Genomic DNA, 21,434 nt, shown 5'->3' with positions numbered 1-21,434 from the left:
ATGGGTCATGCCGTGGAAGCTGTGAGGATGGTGGTCATCAAAACGGCAGTGCCAGTTAACCCTCCCTCCACTGAGCCCAGCTCCTGTTGGCCGTCACCTTCCCCACTGCCACCACTGCGGCTCCTGCCTCTGCCTTTACAACCTCAGCCTCTGCTTCATCCTGACCTCTCGGCTCCACCCCTGCTGGCACCCAGGCCTCACCGTGCACTCACTCACCTAGTGTGTCCTTCCCTCTTCTTTGCTCCAGGTGCTGCTGGAGGACCCTGGGATATGATGGAGGAGGAGCCTCAGGGGCCCCATCATGCCAGAGCTATTTGTCTAACTAGGGTCCCTAACTTAACACCTCCCCTCCTGTCTTCCAAAATCTGAGCAAACAGAAGCCCTGCCTTAGCACAACTGCCCTCCCCCATCCCGTCCATGTCTAGGTCTACACTCCCACACTACTGGGCTCTAGCTCTTAAATCCACTCTGTCCTTGTGCCTGATCCTAATTTGTTCTGTTGTATAATAGCTGTGAGCAAACAACTGTGATGAAGGCTTCTTGTAGAGTTGGGACTTCCTTGCAACCCTGAGGACAGTTAAAGGTGCAGAGCCTGAGAACCCAAGGGCCAGAGAGCGGCAGCTCATCCTGTGCCCCTCACCAGGTCCTAGGCTACAGCTATTCTGGCCCTCAGAGGCCCTCTCTGGCGATGGGGTGCCCTCTAGTGACCGATGGGTGGAAAATAGCCCTCAACCTCCAAGTGGCTGCTCTCTGTCCAGGGTCTTTGAGACAAGTGCCTTGGGAGCATCTTGACTGCTCATCTGTCCTCTCTCAAACACCTCCCCAGGGCAGCAAGGCTCTTCTGTGTGCAGAAATATCTGAGAACCATCGTCCAAATAGCCTTTCCACTTAGCTCTTGGATTTCATTGCTATTTCTGAATAGAAGGTTATTTTAACGGTTTTATCGAAGTCCTGCCTACTGCAATTTTGCTCCTTCCTTGGTGGAGAGATGGAAACAGAGTGGTCATCTCTCATTACTACAACCTTCATGCTTGCAGAGCTTGGCTAATTGAACTGTTGTCTTCCCCCAACTCCTCTCCTGCTCCTGCCCTATAGCCATGCCCCCATGTAGAACGGCAGCAGGAAGAGAAGGAAAAGGAGGAAGGGAACCACCTCAGTCTTGGTCTGAGTGTCACACAGAGTGAAGATTGTAGTGTTCACAGTGAGCCAGAGAGAGGGGCAAGAATTCCCTGAGGATGATCTAGGTCCCCACAATTGAAGTGTCAGGAAAGCATTCTACATCTCAATTGCTAAGGAGAGAGACGGGAGGTGAGAGGCAGGTGTGGTGTTTGTGACTGGTGTCAGAGTGGATGGGAGAGGCCAATTCTACAATGCATGCCCTACTCAGGGCTGACTGAGAGAGCCCCCAGGTGACAGGCCATGGGAAAGCCCCTTGAGGCTCCTTCACTAGGAACGTACAGATGGGTCCTCTGAAAGATGCCAGGCCAAAAAAAGCCCTGTTTTGTCTTTTCTCTCTCATCCTGCTGCTCACTCTACACCAGCACCGTGCCTGGGAACAAAAAGACAAGGGAGGCCTCAGCAGGCCACAGCCCTGTCTCAGATAGGGGTCAGGACGATGGCTCCCTAACAGTGAAATGTTACTATTATTTGTGTGTGTGTGAGGCCGTCCAGTGACTGGCATCCACAGGTGCTCAATGAATGATTGCTGAATTGATTTGAATCTCTTGCTGCCCTTAAAGTCCTATTTGAAATTACCATTGTTGAACCTACTTATTGTTCTTACAGTGTGACTCTCGACTCTCGAATGAGTGACTTAGGAGACATGATCAGCCAGGCTCACATCCTGACAGTATCTGTGAAACCCCTCCACTGATCTGAGAGTCTTGTCTCTCTCTTCCTTTAAAAATTTTTTAAAATATATTTATTGATTATGCTATTACAGTTGTCCCATTTCCCCCCCTTCACTCCACTCCATCCTGCCCACCCCCTCCCTCCCACATTCCCCCCCTATAGTTCATGTCCATGGGTCATACTTATAAGTTCTTTGGCTTCTACTTTTCCTACACTATGCTTACCCTCCCCCTGTCTATTTTCTACCTACCATTTATGCTACTTATTCTCTGTACCTTTCCCCCCTCTCTCACCCTCCCACTCCCCTGTTGATAACCCTCCAAGTGATCTCCATTTCTGTGGTTCTGTTCCTATTCTACTTGTTTGCTTTTGTTTTTGTTTTAGGTGTGGTTGTTAATAACTGTGAGTTTGCTGTCATTTTTACTGTTCATATTTTTTGTCTTCTTTTTCTTAGATAAATCCCTTTAACATTTCATATAATAAGGGCTTAGTGATGATGAACTCCTTGAACTTGACCTTATTTGAGAAGCACTTTATCTTCCCTTCCATTCTAAATGATAGCTTTACTGGATAGAGCAATCTCGGATGTAGGTCCTTGCCTTTCATGACTTGGAATACTTCTTTCCAGTCCCTTCTTGCCTGTAAGGTCTCTTTTGAGAAATCAGCTGACAGTCTTATGGGAACTCCTTTGTAGGTAACTGTCCTTTTCTCTTGCTGCTTCTAAGATTCTCTCCTTCTGTTTCATCTTGGCTAATGGAATTAGGATGTGCCTTGGTGTGTTCCTCCTTGGGTCCAGCTTCTTTGGGACTCTCTGAGCTTCCTGGACTTCCTGGAAGTCTATTTCCTTTGCCAGATTAGGGAAGTTCTCCTTCATTATTTGTTCAAATAAGTTTTCAATTTTTTGTTCTTCCTCTTCTCCTTCTGGTACCCCTATAATTTGGATGTTGGAACATTTCAAGATGTCCTGGAGGTTCCTAAGCCTCTCCTCGTTTTTCTGAATTCTTGTTGCTTCATTCTTTTCTTTTTGGATATTTCTTGCTTCCTTCTGGTCCACACCATTGATTTGAGTCCCAGTTTCCTTCCCATCACTATTGGTTCCCTGTACATTTTCCCCTGTTTCTCCTAGCATAGCCTTCATTTTTTTCATCTAATTTGAGACCAAATTTAACCAATTCTGTGAGCTTCCTGATTACCAGTGTTTTGAACTGTGCATCTGATAGGCTGGCTATCTCTTTGTTGCTTAGTTGTATTTTTTCTGGAGCTTTGATCTGCTTTTTCATTTGGGCCATTTTTTTTGTCTTGGCGCACCTGTTACATAAAGGGGCGGAGCCTTAGGTGTTCACCGGGGCAGGGTAATGCTGGTCACTGCACTGTGAAGCTGTACGTGGGGGAGGGGCTGAGAGGGAACAATGGCGCCTGCTCCACTCTCTGCTGGATTTCAGTCACTCCCTCTGCTACCCACAATCAAACTGGGCCCCTTTGGGGCTGATTCCCAAGTGGGTGGGCTTGTGCACACTCTAGGCTCCTGTGGGTCTCTCCAGCAAACTCTCCAGTGAGGCTGGGAGTCTCTCCCACTGCCGCCTCAACCCCCACGGGTGTTTTCAATCAGAAGTTTGAGGTTTTATTTCCCCTGTGCTGGAGCCCTGGGTTGCGAGGTCTGTTTCGCTCCCCAGCCATTCCTCCTGGTTTATCTATGCGTAAATGTGGGGCAGTGGGGTCTGCTAGCTGCTGCACTGCCTGCCCCATCCCACATCCGCCACCTCGCTGGGTCCTCCAGCTGCCGCCTTGCCTCGAGTCCTCTCTGCCCCAGCTGCCCATCTCTGCCCCTCCTACCGGTCTGGATGAATGTTTCGTCTTTATCTCCTTGGTTGTCGGACTTCCATACAGTTTGATTTTCTGTCAGTTCTGGTTGTTTTTTGTTTTTAAATTGTTGTCCTTCTTTTGGTTGTGCGAGGAGGCACAGTGTGTCTACCTATGCCTCCATCTTGGCCGGAAGCCCTCCTTTTAAATTTTTTCATGGCATTTTCCTTTATGGGACAAAATATTCCTCCTCATCCTGCTCAAGTTTAGTTTTTTTAAACTATACTTCACCAACAAACAGCATTTTAAGAACTCTGAAGAAATCATAGTCTCCCTTGCCCCTGGTCACCTGTTTATAAACTTCCTCAAATTTGTTTCACAGTGGGGGTCACTTATTTTAGATAAGGAAACATGTTACTGTTTTCACGTTGTTTATTTAGGTTACAGTAGTCTGTCCTCAGCCTAATAGAGATGTTTGCTGTCTATAGCTGAGCTGCACCTTCTCCCCTGCCCACAACTCAACCACAAACATGCAGCTGGCAGAGCCCACAGAGCTCAGCACGTTCACACATGCCTCCTCCTGGCTGGGCAGTGTCTGACCGACCCCTCTGCCCCACCTGCTCTTGTCTTCCTCCTAGGACATCATCCACATGCTGTGTGCTTCTTTTCCTCTTCTTGCTCTGCAGGGAGCTTCAGCAAATCACACCCTTTCCCCAAGTCTTAGTCACACACGTGTGCACACACACATCTGCACCTTTTAACTCCTTGTACTCCCCCTCTAACTCCTCTCAAGTCTTTGTCTCCCCAGGAACCTCCCTTGGCTCCAACTGTCAGCCAGAACAGAGCCCACATCACAGCCGAGAGACACAAAGCACATTACAAAGCATGGCATCTAGAGCTAGCCAGGGACCCCAGAAATCACGTAAAAATATGACTCCTTCGCTTTACAGATGAGAAAACAGAGGGAGGCCCAGAAAGGGAAAGATGCTTAGCCAAAGTCAAGAAGCTGAGGTGGTGCTATAGGCACAAACCTGTGCCAAGGCAGAGGGAAGCCTGGAGTTCTAACCTGTGCTGCTGGACACCTGCTTGTCTCCTCACATTCCCTCATCACTCCTGACATGTCCACGTCACAGCCAGGCTGGGCTGCTCACGTCCCTCCTCGCCACACCTCACTAACACCTGTTGGTCTCACTGGGTGACCTCACCCACCTCCTCATGATGTTCTGTCATTTCCTTTAAGTCACAACTTGAAGGCTGCTTCTCAATACCATCGCTCTGACGTCATAGCCGTGCCGTGCTGTGTCACCTTCTTCCACTGCACACTGTGGCGTCGTGTACGTGACTATGTAGCACCTGTCGTGGATGTTTCAAGAAACGTGGTTTTGCCTCTCCAACTAAGTTATAAGTTCCAAGAAAGAAGATATCATGCCTCTGTGTGTTTTGTTTTGTATGCCCACAACAAATGGCCAGATACCTGGCACATGGCTGGAATTCCATAAAAAGCATTTGGTGAATGGATAAATGGATTTGACCTGAGTAGCAATCATAAGTTGCTGACTTTCAAGCCAGAGCAGACAGGCACTGTCACTATTGTGTATAGGTTCTGAGAGTCAGACGGACTGACAGAGATGTGAAGAAGGGTGTGTCTAGGGGACCAGGAGGCAGAGAGGAAGGGATGGAGATGGGAGCTGGCGGATGGGGACTGGCGGGGTGAGGAGGCCAGTACCTGCCGGTGTGCCTATGGCCCTGTTGCAGCGCACACTTCCTGACCACACGGCGGTGCCCAGAGCTCTGGGCTCGGTGGTCTTGCACCTGGGAAGTCTGAGGCCTGACAGGCCCCCAGCAGGTTGGCTATCAATGGGATTTCAGTACTAATCACCCATGGCCCCTCTGCCTTTCCTGTCTCTCCCCAGAGCCAAAGGACGAAGTGGAGGTGTCAGATGATGGTGAGTGAAGGCCACCTGTCCTCAGGTGGGCACTTGGGGTGGGAGGGAGTGAGCAAGGGGTCAGATGGCTTACACCCACCCCACCCCCACCCTGCAGATGAGAAGGAGCCTGAAGTCGAATACCGGACGGTGACAGTCAATACCGAACAAAAGGTGTCTGACTTCTACGACATCGAAGAGAGATTAGGATCGTAAGTGAACTGGGAAACACCCTTTGGGCACCCAGCGTGAGATGTCACAGATCCCACAGTTGAGTTCCATGCTTGTCTCCCTGTTCTCTCCTGGGCTTTGCCAACTCCCCAGGCTGATATTCCTGCAGAATCAGGAGGGACTGACCCTATCAGCACTCCCCGGGAGCGTCACCCACCCCGGGCTCTCGCAGGAGCTGCTTGTTTGGTTCTGTGCTGGCCCAACTCTGTGAGAGGCTTGCGTGAGTCCTGCCTGAACTGGGTCTGGATCGGACTGTCTCTAGGATCCCACCAACTGATCCACAGGAGGCAGTCAAGCCCAAGCAGTGCTCACTTCGGCAATTATTGCTTCAGTTCTTCAGTAAAACGCACCCTGTTGGAGTGCACAGCTGCCCATCATGGCTCACTTTATGAACTTGGTCCACACTCTTTACTCTGAATCCTGCCTGGGGTGTGGAACCCAGCCCCGAGCTCTCATCACAGCCAAGCTGTGCCCTCCAGCAGCAGCAGCAGCACCCCAGGCTGTCTGTCTCCCACTGACACTATTCCTGGAGGAGTATGGGAGGTGGAAGAAAAGGGAATGGGGCTCAGCTTTTATTCTCGACCTTGTAACAGTGTGCACAAGGAGCCTGCCCATCAGTGGAAGCTGTGTCAGAGGACCCCGCTGCCCCCTGTCCCATAGTGGACTGTCCCCAGGGGACAGTGCTGAGAGTGGAATGGAAGGAAAGTAGCCACTCAAGGAAGACTTTCTCACCCCAACTTCATGGGTCCCTCTGTGGGGCAGGGGAGAAAAGTCCACTAGCTGAGCTTGAGGCCTCACCGGGGAGATGACAGTCCTGGGGGAACAGCAGGACTGGCCGGTGCCTGGGAGGGCAAGTGGGGCCAGGCACAGACTGAGGTTGACCAGTGATAGAGAGAGAGTAGGTTTGCAGTATCAGAAATGCACTTCACTGTTCTAGAGCAGCGCTGGCAAACTTATTCTATAAAGGGCCAAATAAGGGGCACTTCAGGTTTTGTGGGCCGCACAGTCTGTGTTACAGCTACTCCTTCACACATTCAAGCACAAGCAACTATAGGAATAGGCACACAAATGGGCATATTTCCAATAAAACTTTATGTAAACAGGCAGGCCAGATTTGTCCCACAGGCCACAGTCTGCCAACCCCCACTTAGTGGAAAGCTTGGCTAAACTGGCCTTTTCTCTCCTTTCATTTGCAGTGGGAAATTTGGACAGGTCTTTCGACTTGTAGAAAAGAAAACTGGAAAAATCTGGGCAGGGAAATTCTTCAAGGCCTATTCGGCAAAAGAGAAAGAGAATATTCGTGAGGAGATCAGCATCATGAACTGCCTCCATCACCGCAAGCTGGTCCAGTGTGTGGATGCCTTCGAAGACAAGGCCAACATTGTCATGGTCCTGGAGATGTGAGTAGCCTGCTGCCTGGCATCCCAGGAGCTGTGGGCCTGGGAGCCCCCCCATGTGTCTCCCCCACTGTCCCACCTTAGCCCCTCTGCTGCAAGCAAGGACGTAATATGCAAGACACTCGCCAGACCATATGGCCAGGTGCTGACCACTCAGAAGAGCTCCGTGCACAGCACTGGGTCTGATCCACTGACCACCAGCCCACGGCAGCCCCCTGCTCATTTTCATAACAAGCAGGCAGGTCTTTGAGGACCCTTGGGCCCTTTCCACCCTCACATCCCTGTGGAAGTGCTCTTTGGTTTCTTCCAAGGGCATTCTGATCCAGAGATGGCTTTAGAGTAGAGGGGGAGGGACAGGGCGGCTTCCTGACTAGGCCAGGAGCTCAGAATATAGAAGCGTAGCCCTTGCTCCGTCCTCTTGCTGTGCTCTGCATGCCTGGCCCATGGTCTTGTACTGTCTTGACTTCTCACTCTCCAAACAATAGTGCCTTCTGTGCTGGGTTGTCCCCCAGCCCAAGGCTTTCCTTTTCCAGTCTTTCCTCTAGTCCCATTCCTCCACCTCTCTCACCTCTGAGCTGCTGGCATGCATACACACACACACGTGTGTGCAAACATATACACAGACACTTAAAATCACACACAAAAATGCACATACTGATGTCAGTAAGCCAGATGTCCTCCACAGTGTCTGTGTTTTTTTAATCATTTCTTTTCCTTTTTCTAATTTGACTGTCTTTAATATATGATACTATCACATCAAAAACTATGAGAACATATGCAATGAAAAATCCAATTCCCACATCTGCCCCCATCTACCCTGTTCCTACCCCACCACCACCAGGAACCAATTTTATTGGTTTTGTCTGTATCTTTCCAGTTTCTTTATGAAAATATAAGCATATAGGATAGATATATCCACATTTTCTCACCTTTTAACACAAAGGTAACTTGTACTCAGGATTCTATACTTTGCTTCTTTTCCATTCAACAATATATCTTGGAGATAGTCCCATATCAGTAGCCAATAAGCTCCCTCATCCTCCCTGATCCATGCGGCATCCACGCGTGCCTATGCCACAGTTCATTGTCTGCCTGTGACGGGAGGGTGGATGGTTTCCAGGCTTTGCTTTTACAAGCTAGCAATTTTTCACTCATGCCTGTGTACATCTGTAGGATAAATCCCCAGAAGTGTGGGAGGGCTGGATCAACGTGTGCTTGAAATTTTTGAGAGATATTGTGCAGTTGCCTATAGCACCCTTGAATTGCTCCTGCACAGCAGGGCCTTCAGCCTTTGGCAGGAATGCTATCACCATCTTCACGTTCTTCCCAGGCAAAGTGAGGCCAGGGAGGCCAGGGAGGCAGCTCTGAGCTTGAGGTGTGAATCCCTCCCCTCCTTCTGAAAACATTTTGATGCATTCCTTTCCATTTGTGTTCCTTAGGAAGGCGTAGTATTTAACGGCACAGACTTGAGTCCGATAAACCTCACCTCAGTGCCAACTCTGCCTCTTACTTGTTGTGCAACCTTGAATAAATTATTCAACTATGCCAGCCCTTAGTGTTGTTATCTGTAAAAGGAGGATATAAATTGCCCCATGAATAATGTGGGGATTAAATGGAATAACATATGGTGGGCACAGTGCTCTGTCATTGAGAGTTATTCCTAACAGTATCATGCATTGACTTTTTCTGTATCCTGGTCTTTTTCACACTGAAAATTATTTTGTGAGCATTTTAACACCCAACTAGGTATTGTGGAACAAATCCTACTCTTCAGGTTCTATTACTGTTTAGCAGTGATTTTGTAATTATTAAATCCTTCTAGTAGGAGAGGTATTTGGATTAGACTCCCATTTGGTTCTGAAATTCTGGATAACTACAAAAGATTCAAAGAAAATCTTTATTCATATCTTAACTCTGTTTTCAGCCCCAAACTCAGACTTACGTCTCCACTTGAAGAAAGATTCAGCCATGTCTGTGACCTGGCCCTCACCACAGCCCTGTGGGTGCAGCTTCTCACACTTATTCTAGACCAGGTTGCTTGGTCCAGGCAGTGTGGGCATGTGGGGACATGTGAATAAATGTCTGCTCTTAAGTTAAACCATAAGCAAGTTCATGAGGGTGTTTGGGGGCAGGGGTAGGAGGCAGCCCAGCTTGGGTAAGTCTGGGCAGTGGCACCCGTGGGCAGAATACCATACTTAGCTTGGAATCAGGATTTGGCAGGCTGGATGGAAAATAAAATGTTGGGAGAAAATGTAAGAAGGCCCAGCAGTCTGGGTTTCATCCCTCCGCCCCACACCTCCCCCCAAGGACAGCAGCAAGTCTTCCACACATGGATGCCAGAGGAGTCGCCTGCACTTGGGGTGAGAACTTGCCCCCTCTCAGGAATTCAACTGAAGAAGAGGGAGCAGACTCACACTCGACCTGTACTTCCCTTCCAGCTTAAACAGACTTGGCCTCGGAGAACTAAAAGGTTGGAGTTCAGTGGTACAATTTACTGTTCCCCATGTTCGATGGAGAAACTGGGATTAAGAGGAGGACAGTGCCTGGTAACAGAGGGGGAAATGTATATGTTCCAGGTCCCAGCCCTCAGTTCAGCTGCTTCAGATACAGCAAGAAGTCAGAATTGGTCTCTTCAGCCTCTCTGACCTCTGGTGACAGGTCAAGCTCCCATCACTAGAGCAGTGTTGCTCCGAGACTGGGGTTCCTCAGGCTTCTGGCCTGGAGTCCGGGCTTGTCCTTTTGGGAGTACTTGGACCATTCCAAGTGGTGGTGGGACCCTGAGCACTGGAGTGGATGTGCAGCTTAGGCTGAGTCCCCTCTGGCCCATCTCACCTTTGTGCTACCACTGGCAAAATGTGTCAAAAAACATCCAGCTGCCTCCTTGAGACAAGGAGTTAGAGGGCCTGGTGCCCAGTTTCCTGAAGTGCCATTCCTTCTAGCTGCCAGTGAGAGCTGGTGAGGTCTATAGTCTGGGGGATAAATTTCATCCCTTGGGAGTACGTAGCCTTGGTGGTAGATCTGCATTCATTCACTCACTCACTCACTCACTATTAATTTACAAGCACACATTCCTGGTGGACCAGTCTGGGCCTTGGCATTATCCCACCTCTGTGGGTGGCGGCTTCTTTCCAGTCAGTACTTTCCACCCATAGTCTTGAGTGTTTTGAATGGGAACCTATAGAACCATGAATCATTTTTGTAACCGCCCTTTCATCCTAGAAAATGGAACACAGGAATAGTTTTCAAAATATATAAGTATACTTGAATATTCAGATAAGTATATCTGAACATCTGTTGAATAGGTTACCTCTAGAAATGCGGCAGTAATTATCTCTGTGACTCTGATTTCTACTACTCATTGCCTCAGACATTCCCAAGGGCACTGCAAGTAACGGTTGCTTGCTTTTTCTGAATATATTAAATTAAAAAGCAAACATTTTGGGGCACCTTGTCTGTGCCAGACATCACCAGGTATAATTAAGGTTCTGGATATGAGGCAGGCCTTTTTCAGACATGTCCACAAACGACTTTAAGGAAAGGCAGACTGACACAAAAGGTGCAGAGACAAGGCTGTGGAAAGCAGGGAGGGAAAGGCCGTTTCATGTGGGACAATTGAGTGTGATTTATCAAGAGGCTGTGGATTTCAGGTGGCCTCTCAGAGGTGGTGATCGAGTAAGTGTTTCCCGCACTTGTCTGATCATGAGAATGAGCTGGGGTGCTTATTGAAAACATGGATCTTCAGATCCCTCCCCATGGGTGGAGATTGGGAGTCTTTATTTTTAATAGTTTGGAACTCGCTAGTGGTTCTTTTAAAAATAAATGAACAAATAAGGAGAAGAGGGAAAAGGTGATGACAGAGGAACATAATTAAAAGAATAAAATGGCAATAAATACATACCTATCAATAATCACTTTTAATGTGCATGGCTTAATGCTCCAATCAAAAGACAGAGAATGATGTCGTGAATCTCATGCTGCTGAAATGTACACCTAAAATTTCTTAAAGTGGCAAACTGCATGCCATATACATTTTACCCCTATAAAAACATTTTTAAAAACTCATTAAGGCTTTTTGATCGAGAGGCTGAAATGTCTCCTGAAGACCAGATGCAGCCATTTTGAGGCGGTACCTAAGTCTGTCTTTGGATGAAGATCGCAGAGTGCAGGCACAGCGTCCTGTACACAGCAAGGGCTCCACAGGTGTTAGCTGCCACTTCAGCCATCACATGTCCTTGCTGCTTCTATGCCAAAGTTGTATTTCCAAGTCTTTTTCATTACCCTGACCAAAAACTGTGTGCCCATAGAATAACTCCCCCTTTTCTTCTCCCAACTGCTGCTGGTGTCCTCTAATATACTTTCTGTCTGTATAAATTTGCCTGTTCTAGATATTTCATACACATAGAATTACCCACTAAAAAAAAAGAAAAAGACATAGGGTAGCTGAATGGATAAGAAAACAAGACCCATATATCTGCTCTCTCCAAGAGACCCACCTCAGAACAAAAGTTATACACAGACTGAAAGTAAAGTAAGGGAAAAAGATATTTCATGCAAATGGAAAGGGGTAAAAAAGCCAGGCTAGCAATACTTATCTCTGACAAAATAGACTTTAAAACCAAGGCTATAGTAAGTATAGAGACAAAGAAGGACACATAATGATAGAGGGTGTTAACAATCCAACAAGAGAATAGAATCCTAGTAAACATTTACACACCCAACTTTGGAAAACCTAAATACGTGACCAAATCTTGATGGACATAAAGGGAGGGATTGACAGAAATACAGTCATAGTGGGGAATTTTGACACCCCATTGACTTCAATGGATAGATCCCCCAGACAGAAAATCAACAAGGAGACAGCAGCCGTAAATGACACTCTAGAGCACATGGATTTAATTAATATCTTCAAGCACTTCACCCCAAAGCAGCAGAATATACATTCTTTTCAAGTGCACATGAAAAAGAAAGATAATTAATGTTATTGAGCACTTAATATGTGCCAGACACTCTTCTAAGCATTTTAGGTATATTAACTCACTCAGCCTTCACAGCAACCCTGCGAGGTGGTGGTTTTTCCTGCCTCTTTGAGGTACAGAGATGTTCAGTATCACCTGTGACCTAAGAACAGAGATTACCATATTTTGCCATGTATAATGCACTCCCATGTATAGTGAGCACCCACGTTTTTGGCCCAAACTTTCAGGAAAAAAATCTTTCATTTTATTTTTTTTCTTAATTCAATTACTTATTTATTTATATTTAGAAACAAAACCAATGATCATATTCCAGGGTATTATTTGCACATGGATATTGTCATTGCTTTCTAGAGTTACATTTTTAACACATATGCATAAACAAAAGAATTAAAAACAATTACATAAATATGGAATTAGTACTACATGTGTATAATGTGCATCCTTTTTTTTCTCCTCAAAAATTTGGGCAAAAATAGTGAGCGTTACACACAGCAAAATATGGCAGTTTGACTTGGAGCCTAGGGGAAGAGCAATAGAAATGGAGAGCTTGGGGCCACCTGCTGGTCACCCATGGACCTCCTTCTTGTTTGGTTCTACAGTTCCATTCCAGCGCCCCCCAGTGGCCCTGACACAGATGATCTCCCCCTGTTCAGTCAGTCCAGAAGTGCAAGTGGTTGTCCTGGGATGATCGAGGCCAGCCTGACAGAGGCTGTGGTGGCTGCACCCCTTGGTGTGCCCCTGTCTGTCTCTCCCTCAGGGGTCGCCAACAAGATCTACTTGGTGATATGTGCTGAGCACCTACTGTGTGTCAGGCATGATGCTATACAAAGGTTCCTTTATTTCTATGCAATTCTATGAGGTAGGGACAGATAAGGAAACTGAGGCTCAGAAAGATTAACTCACCCAAGGTTACACAGCTTGTAAAAGGCAGAGTTCAAACTCAGCTTTTCCCTTTCTTCATGATGGTGCCCCTTAGAAGAGGGAAGGCCCTTGGAAGAGGACCGGCCTAGAATGTAGCCTACCCAGCCTTGTTCAGTCAGCAGGCCTACAGGTCAGTGTAGAAAAGAGCTTATCAATGTCTAGATGCTACAAATGTTACCAAGTTGATGCTTCCAATTTTCTGAGCAGTGAACAAGAAAGGGGGTCAGAGGGGTGGGACCGGGGAAGAGAGAAGACCCTTGCAACTCAGGAAGCCAGGCCATCAACTTGCACTGAAGGACAATATGCCAGTCGGCTGTAGCCTCTGGGGCAATCCTTAGCAGAAATGCCCTCTATGGGCCCCAGAGACATGTGGCTAGGTACCAAAGTCTATCCGAGCAGGAAGGGTGTATGCAAGACAAGGTAGTTATGGCTGGAAGGAGTAAGCTGATACTACAGTTCTAGCCAGAGGGAGTAAATCGATCACAACTCTAAGTACAGGAGGTTACAGCCAATAAATTTGCTGAGGCTCATTACTGAGGGTACTTTCCTTTCCTGCAGTATTATTTTAAGCTTCAGTTCTCCATAACTAAAGACACAACTGAGTACAAGAATGATCCCTTATACATCTGCAGTCATTTGGGGAATGGAAGCTGCCCGGCAGTTACCTTTTTGCTAATGAGATCATGTCTGGGTCTCTCAGTTCATGACCACCGCTGAAATGACCCAGGCTAGGTGTTCACTGAATCCCCCAAAAGCTTTGTGGGTACAGGTGTAGTCCCCCAAGCACGAAACCAGGAGGCCTGGGCCTTCCTCACACTATGGAACACTGTGACTCAGGAAGCTGCAGAAAGTGCCCAGCACCCCTGTACCCTGGGCTTTCCTGCCAGTCTCCCCATGCTGCCCTTGGCCAGACTCCCTGCCAGCCGGGGCTCCGTGATCCTGTGGTCTGACAGCTGCCTTCTGTTCCCACAGTGTGTCGGGGGGTGAGCTGTTCGAGCGCATCATTGATGAGGACTTTGAGCTGACGGAGCGAGAGTGCATCAAGTACATGAGGCAGATCTCAGAGGGGGTGGAGTACATCCACAAGCAGGGCGTCGTCCACCTGGACCTCAAGCCCGAGAACATCATGTGTGTCAACAAGACAGGCACCAGGATCAAGCTCATTGACTTCGGGCTGGCCAGGAGGCTGGGTAAGGCCAACCCCCTTTCCTGTTGTCACCAACGTATAGCAGCTGTGGCTGCAGCTGTGGCTGTGTCCCACACACTGGATATTAGAGCAATTGCACAATATTGGACTTAAAAAATCAGGGACTGTGGAGATGGCTCAGGTTCAAATCCTGCCCCTACCACTTACGAGTTGTGTAACTCTTAAGTCTCAAATTCCTCATCTGTAAAATGGGGTAATAGTACAGCCCACCTCACAGAGCTGTTACATGGGTAACGTAGGTACAGTGATAAGTGCGGTGCCTTGTACATGGTGAAGAAGCACTATGCAGCCTGTGCTGCTGCTGCTGTCGTCTCCTTCTGTTTTTTACTGTGGCGCCTTCAGCAGCAAAACTCACTTTGGTGATGGTGCTTCCCCACATCTGTAAACTACTCTAGAGTTACCAGAGCACTTTCACATGTGCCTCCTCTCATTTGATTCTGTAGGCAGGGCAGATTTTATGAGCCCCAATTTATAGACTAGGGAAATGAGGTTCACTGTAGCTTTGCCCAGCAGGTTCCACCAAGAGCCAGGGAGGTGCTGGGGCTGGAATAAGGACCCCAGGCCCAGTCCAGGCTTCTGAAGCATATCTGCTGTTCCTGCACCATGAGGGGAGGTGGCAGGAGGTTGTCGGGGCCTTCATACCCAACCCCAAGATAAATTGTCTGCCTCCCGCACCACCCCCATCCACCCTGCCTGTGTAGCTCTTTGATGTCTCAGGAATCAAGGAAAGAGCTTCCCCCCTACAGCCCCTGACCACTGCCTTGTCATCAAGGGGCCTGAGGGCTGGCATGAACTGGCCTTTCTTTCACGGTCCTGCAGGGAGCTAATGTCCACCTGGTAAATCTTCTCCCAGGGTGCCCAATCCCAGCTGAGGCCATATAGGTAGCAAAGACGAAAGCGAGGGAGTAAGGTCCTGCTAGGCTCTGAGTCCCTGGTGCTCAGTGCCCCGGGGTGGGGCGAATGCTCCTGCTCTGCTCTGTCCAGCTGAAGGCACAGTGTGGGGACCCTCTGGGCAGGAGCCACTACCAGTTTAAACAAATAGGGCACAACTGGCGTGGGGAGCTGGTAGGGTCAGAGCCCAAGGAACACAACATGCAGCTTCCCTGGGTGAGGAGATATGTGGGAACAGAGGTCCACCAAGGACCAGAGAACTGGGAAGATTAAAATGTAGCAGGAAGACTTCATGTTGGAGCTGGAGCAGAACTTCCATGCCTGAGAGCCATTTAGTGCTTTGTCTTAGAACACTTGCTGCAGGCTCTGAAGTTAAACAAGACCAGACGCAGCGCACAGGCCCAAGGGGTGCCGCCCCCACAGCCAACAAGTCCTCCAGCAGCTGGTACCTATGTGCATACTTCTGGACATCTCTTGTCCTTTAGGCTCGGAGGCGGCACCTTGGGGTTAAGGTTTTTCTCAATTATCCTCCTGGCAGCTCCTGGGAGAAGAGACAAGATGCTACACACAGAGAGGCTGTGGAGCAGAAAGAACGTGGCTCAGGGGTCAGGCCACCTGGGTTAGGTCCTGATCACCACTATTGGGTGGGTAAATCATGCCACTTCCCTGAGCCTCCCTGTCCTCCTCAGGAGCGTGGGGGTCATACCTCCTTCTCAGGGTTGTTGAGAATATTATAATAAATAGGGAAGTCCTTGTAAGCCCTGGCCAGGTAGCTCAGTTGGTTAGAGCATCATCCCAATATGCCAAGGTTGTGGGTTGATCCCCAGTCAGGGCACTTACAACAATCAACCGCTGAATGCATCAATATGTGGAACAACAAATTGATGTTTCTCTCTCTCACTGTCCCTCCCTCTCTCTTTCTCTCCTCCTTCCTCTCTCTTTCTAAAAATAAAATCAATCAATAAACTTTTTTTTAAAAAAAGAAAGTCTTTCTAAAGCAGACAGCAGGATTTATAGCACACAGTGGATGTTAGAGTTTGTTATCAAGCACAAGCCACAGCCCCTGCCTCAGGGCACTCCTGGGAGAGAGAGACACAGGAAAGAGCATTTGGGGGAGGGGCTTTGATAACCTCTCCTGTACTGCTCCCCCCCCCAAAGACATTTGAAGTGAGGGTTCAGTTTGCAGGTTTCACGGGTGTGTCGCTGAACTTCTTTAATTGGGAGGCCAGTGTCTGTGCCATTCTCTAAGGAGGGAGCCACTGGGGGCCGGGTCTTGTCTGTGTCCCTCCTGGGCACACCAATAAGGGTATCCACATACTATGGGTGGCCTCCACAGTGTTCTGGCAATTGATTCCCCTCCATCCTGGTTACAGAGAACGCAGGGTCTCTGAAGGTCCTCTTTGGCACCCCGGAGTTTGTGGCACCTGAAGTGATCAACTATGAGCCCATTGGCTATGCAACGGACATGTGGAGCATCGGGGTCATCTGCTACATCCTGTGAGTCTCAGATACCTGGGGGTGGGGACAGAGAGTCCCGCAGGAGGGTCCACACGCCACCCTGACATTCCAGGGGCCAGGATGGCTCACTACCGGGGACCTGCACCACAGACAGGAGGGTGGCAGCCTCCCATCTTACCCCCAGCCTGCTCTTCTTGTGCTCCCATGAGGTCAGCAGCCCACTTCAAACTGCCATGGGAGCATCTAGCTCCACACACCAGGATCTGCCTTCCGGGCCCCCCACCATCCCTGATGCTGGCCAGCCTGGGGCCTTTGGTCAGGAGGGTGGCAATGTAGCCGGCACCATGTAATCTGCCTTCACTCGGGTAGGTAGGGATATAGGGAAGGAGGGAGGGAGCCCAGGTGCATGTCTCCTGTGGGCATCATCATTGTCTTCAGAGGGCAGCACCCCATCCTCACTGCAGAGGAACCCCAGCTGCCAACCTCACCCCTGAGTCTCATATATGAACTGATTAACCAGCACTTTTGATGATAGAGACTTCAGCGAGGCCAACAGACAACAGAAGGCCGACACAGTCATTAAAATTGGCAAGTCAGGTGGAAATTCAAAGCCATTTCAGTTACCAATGCTAGAGAAAAAGAGGGTCAATAATCTGGACCAGTGCTTCACAAACAGTAATAAACAGGAATCACCTAGGCCTTTTTTTAGATTGCAGGGTCAGATTCAGAAGAACTGGGGTACCTGAGAATCCACATTTCCAGCAGGGTCCGGGTGGCTTGTGGTGCTGGTCCAAGGACCACACTCGCAGTACCAGGCTCTAGAACACACCCTTTTGGTGGGATCTTGCTGCTTTAATCTCTGAAGCCCCGGGCTGCAGAAAGCCATTGGCCTCAGAGGCAGCCCCTGAACTTGTGTGGCAACAAACCATTAGGAAATGGTAACCCAGAAGGTGTAGCCATGCATGCATTCATTTTGAAAAAAATATTGCTTATTGTTAAAGCAAAAGGAAAAATTAAGTGTTTTCATAGAAAATAGGAGGACCTCTAAGAATGCTTTCTTAGACCCCTGAGGTCTTCAGACCCAGTGTGATAAATGTCTCTGGGTGACTCTGCTACACACACAGCCAGGTTCAGGAACCACTGCTACAAAAGCTTTAGCCGAAGTGGGTGGAATGATTTTTTTGTACAGTGTGGCTTTTTCACATGCTCAGGGGTTTCACTCCCACTGGGGCCTGTTAGCATGGCCTGCCATGGTTGAACCTGTGTCACAGACTCTGTACTCCAGAGAGTCACCCTCTTCCCTACCCTATGTCACCCCCGCCACCATCACTTCCCCAGAGCAGCAGAGAAGATGAAGCCCCCTGGGCAGGAGGGCCCTGCCTCTCTCTACTCCAGCCCTGTTCCAGGAAAAGGGTGCTGATGCCTAAAGAAAACCATGCCTGATTCTGGAGTCCTGGCTCCTTGGTAAATAAGGAAGAGCAGGGCAGCGGGGCCGAGCCTGCCCCTTCTGGGGATGCCCCAGGCTGGACGATGCTCGCACTGGATCTTGGGTCCTGAGGGAGACCCCTGAACTTTGAGAAAAAGTCTTTGGTCAGCTTACTCTGTTCAGACTCAACTGTCCTGGTTTCTGGCTTGGTGCCTGAGTCCTTCTGCAGCCATCAAGAGACCTGCCTCACTGTCTCCATTGGCTTTCCCACTACGTGGAACTGAGATCATCTGTAGCCATGGATTTTCACACGGGCTCTTGTTTAATCCTCAGAACAAACCTGGGAGTAGGTCATGGCAGGGATCCGATCTTCATTTGACATGGCCATGACCAGGGCCAAAGAATCCCACATGGCTGTCTGCGCCCCACATCCTAGGGGGTGACCAGCCATCCCAGTTTACCCAGGATTAGCAAGTGTCCCAGGATGCAGGACTATTAGTGCTAAAGCGAGGACAGTCCTAGGCACACTTGGGCCTTTGGTCTTCCTGCTGGTCAGGCACAGAGCAGTGACTGGACCACTCAGTACATTTTCACAGCGGACACGCCCGTGTGGCCTACAAACACCCTAAGGGCCCCCAGGATCCTCCTAGCGCCCCTCTCAGTTACTTTCCCCCCAGATGTACCTATAATCCCATGTCTATTGCTATGTGTTAGTTGGGCCTATTCTCGAACTTGCTATAGACAAAATCATACAGAAAGACATGTCTGGCTTCTCTTGCTCAACACTGACTGTGAGGTCCATTCATATTATCATGTGTAGTTGCAGTCTGATCCTTCTCGGTGCTGTCCACTGTGTGAGCCTCATCCCATTCATGTGTCCATTCTACGTTGATGGGCTTCTGAATAGATTCCAGTTGGGGGTGTTGCAAGTATTCTGGTACGTGTGTGTTAGTGAATATACGTATGCATTTCTATTGGATTTATATAATCTAGAACCAGAATTACTAAGTCATAAGAGCATTTTATTTTAAAGTGAAAATTCTTTTAACTGGAGGAACATAGTAATTTGGATAATAAGTTCTATTGTTTACTAGATTGTTTTTAAAGCTAAGACCAAGAAATAGGGGAGAGCTTTTGAAATGGAGAGAAGGTGATTTTGATGAGTGGGGCACGAGCCTGAAGTTCTTTGGGCAGGGGGCTTGGGGAGGGGAGAGAGGTGTATGGCAGGTACGCAGGTCAGCCCTGACAGCCCCGCCAGCCTCCCCAGGGTCCTGGCTCCAGCAGCCATCCCTGTGGGCCGCTCTGCCCTCTGGGACTTTTTTCCATGGGGAATTGAGATTTGGCTGCTCCCCTACGGAGCTAGGGCTCTCAGCAGAGCACATGGTGCTGAAAACCACAGTTGGAGCCAGCCAGATAGCTTCCTTTCAGTCCCTGCTATGCAAAACTTTGGAGCCGCTGCTGCTGCACCAGAAGTTCTCTGGTGCCCCTGTGCACCCTCTGTCCCCCTCTTTGGAACTTTGTTGTCTGTCTGATGGTTCCTGTCAGGGCCACCTTCCACATCTGCACCAGAAAACCTCCTCCCCTCCCCTCCATTCCTTTCTGGGGGCAGTGAGAGGTGGAAAGGCCAGCGGGGTGGGGATGCTTGGTGAGCACCTCCTAAGCAGCCAGCGCTGCCTTCCCGGCTTTCCCTGGCTGTGTTGGAGGAACTCCTTCTCAAAGCTCTGGGGGAGGTCAGGGCAGAGCCTGTCCTGGCCCTGGAGTCCTGGCCCCACTGCCTGCCTGGGTTTTCCAGGCAGAGTAGAGATGCAGCAGGTAGGTCTGTGGGGCCCCCTACCCTCTCACCCCTGATTCCGAAGATAGACAGTAGATTTTGTGAATCTCCTGGAGACTCTCCTGGTGTTAGAAATACCCATTTGGTTTCTAGCAGGAAAGAGGAGAGGAGACAGGAGGGCTCTAGGCCACACTTCAGTGTGGAGGCAAGTCTAAGCCCTGACTTTTTTCTGACCTCCTTCCCTCTCCCACCTCCCTCTCCTCTGTCTCCTGAGGACTTGGTGTTCCCTCTCTGCCATGGGGACACCAAAACCCTTCTCTGTGCCCTGCCTTCAGCCTACTCTCTCTCCTCCCCCAAACCAAGAGGAAGAGCAATTACTGTTCTGCTTTCTCCTCCCAACCATCTTCCGAACTGGGAGCAGCAACACACTTCCCATTTCTGCTCATTTCTTGGGCACCCACCATGGTCCAGAGAGCCAGAGCCATCCCCATCCAGTCTACCTTCTGGGAACAGCAGCCGTGAACAGGGGAGAATTCCCAGTGCCCGAGTATCAGGTGCCTACTCAGACTTGGGTTTTAATGCAGGCTCTTCAGAGGGTGCCAGTAGCCGCACCCAGGGCTGCTCTGTCCTCTCCACCAGTGATCCAGACATAGTTTCCGGTCCCAGCCCCTGTGGTTTTTGGTACCCCATGCCCACACCAGGCCCAGCCACCACCTGCAGGTTTTGTTGTCCAGGTTCTTGGCTTGCGGTTGGTGTAACTAAACCCTGGCGGTCTGCTTCCTAGGCCAGTGCACAATACGATGCCCAGCTCTTCCTGTGGGACCTGTCCACCCTCTCAAATCTCCCAACACACTTCAGTACTTGCAGGCTAACATGGGATCAAAAACAAACTCTTCCTAAGCATTCAATAGTTCTGCTAGCAGATGTGTGGTGCCCTGGACATTCATGCAGTGGGGCCATCTGTTTGCTGCTTGAAAAGCACTGTGGTGAAAGTGTAGTCCAAGAAGCATTTCTGCACCCTTGTCTCTCTTGCCGTTCTGCCCTGTGAACAGAACAGGCCTCCGCATCAGATTGCCTGGGCAAAGTTTTGCTGCAGTGAGGTATTAAGAATGAAGAAATTATAACACCCTGCAGCCATGACCTTTGTGACGCATTGGCACAAAGACTAATATCTGACCATTGAAAATGAACATGAAGACTCTGTATACACTGTTGAAAGACCATGTCAAGCGAAGAAAAAGAGCATCCAAGAACTTGTCCACACTGATTACAGTTTGTGAAAACCAGATCAATCCATTGGTTACGTGGGGGAAGAAAATACTGTCCTCTCACCTTTTAGGTTCAGTAGGGGGGACCGCCAATCAAACTGAGAAAAGGCAGATAAACAAGAGAAAGATAAACAGATTTAATGATGTACATATGCATAAGAATAAAGAACTGTGACTCGAGGAGGCATTTAGAATTTGAAGTTTGTATACCATTTAACAAAAAGTGATAAATTGTAGAGCAGTAGCTAGACTGGGGAAAGGGGGCTTGGCGTTTCTGGGAGGGTTAAGTTGTGAGAAGGTCCTAGGAAATGT

General features: G+C 49.0%; 1 protein-coding gene across 3 annotated transcripts in view; it reads left to right on the top strand.

Annotated features, from left to right (window-relative positions):
• Positions 1-21,434, top strand: part of MYLK (myosin light chain kinase) — a 264,716-nt gene that overhangs the window by 224,037 nt on the left and 19,245 nt on the right. For all 3 annotated transcript variants that reach the window (XM_045185765.3, XM_045185766.3, XM_024577969.4), the window contains 5 exons: positions 5,565-5,597; positions 5,695-5,788; positions 7,004-7,207; positions 14,074-14,291; positions 16,573-16,696. In XM_045185765.3, the coding sequence (XP_045041700.2) occupies positions 5,565-5,597; positions 5,695-5,788; positions 7,004-7,207; positions 14,074-14,291; positions 16,573-16,696 (673 nt within the window). The remainder of the gene's footprint in view (positions 1-5,564; positions 5,598-5,694; positions 5,789-7,003; positions 7,208-14,073; positions 14,292-16,572; positions 16,697-21,434) is intronic.

This window comes from Desmodus rotundus, chromosome 2, assembly GCF_022682495.2.
Source record: "Desmodus rotundus isolate HL8 chromosome 2, HLdesRot8A.1, whole genome shotgun sequence".
Lineage (NCBI taxonomy): Eukaryota > Metazoa > Chordata > Mammalia > Chiroptera > Phyllostomidae > Desmodus > Desmodus rotundus.
The sequence above is the reverse complement of the archived record's forward strand: the minus strand, read 5'-3'. Positions and strand labels throughout refer to the sequence as shown.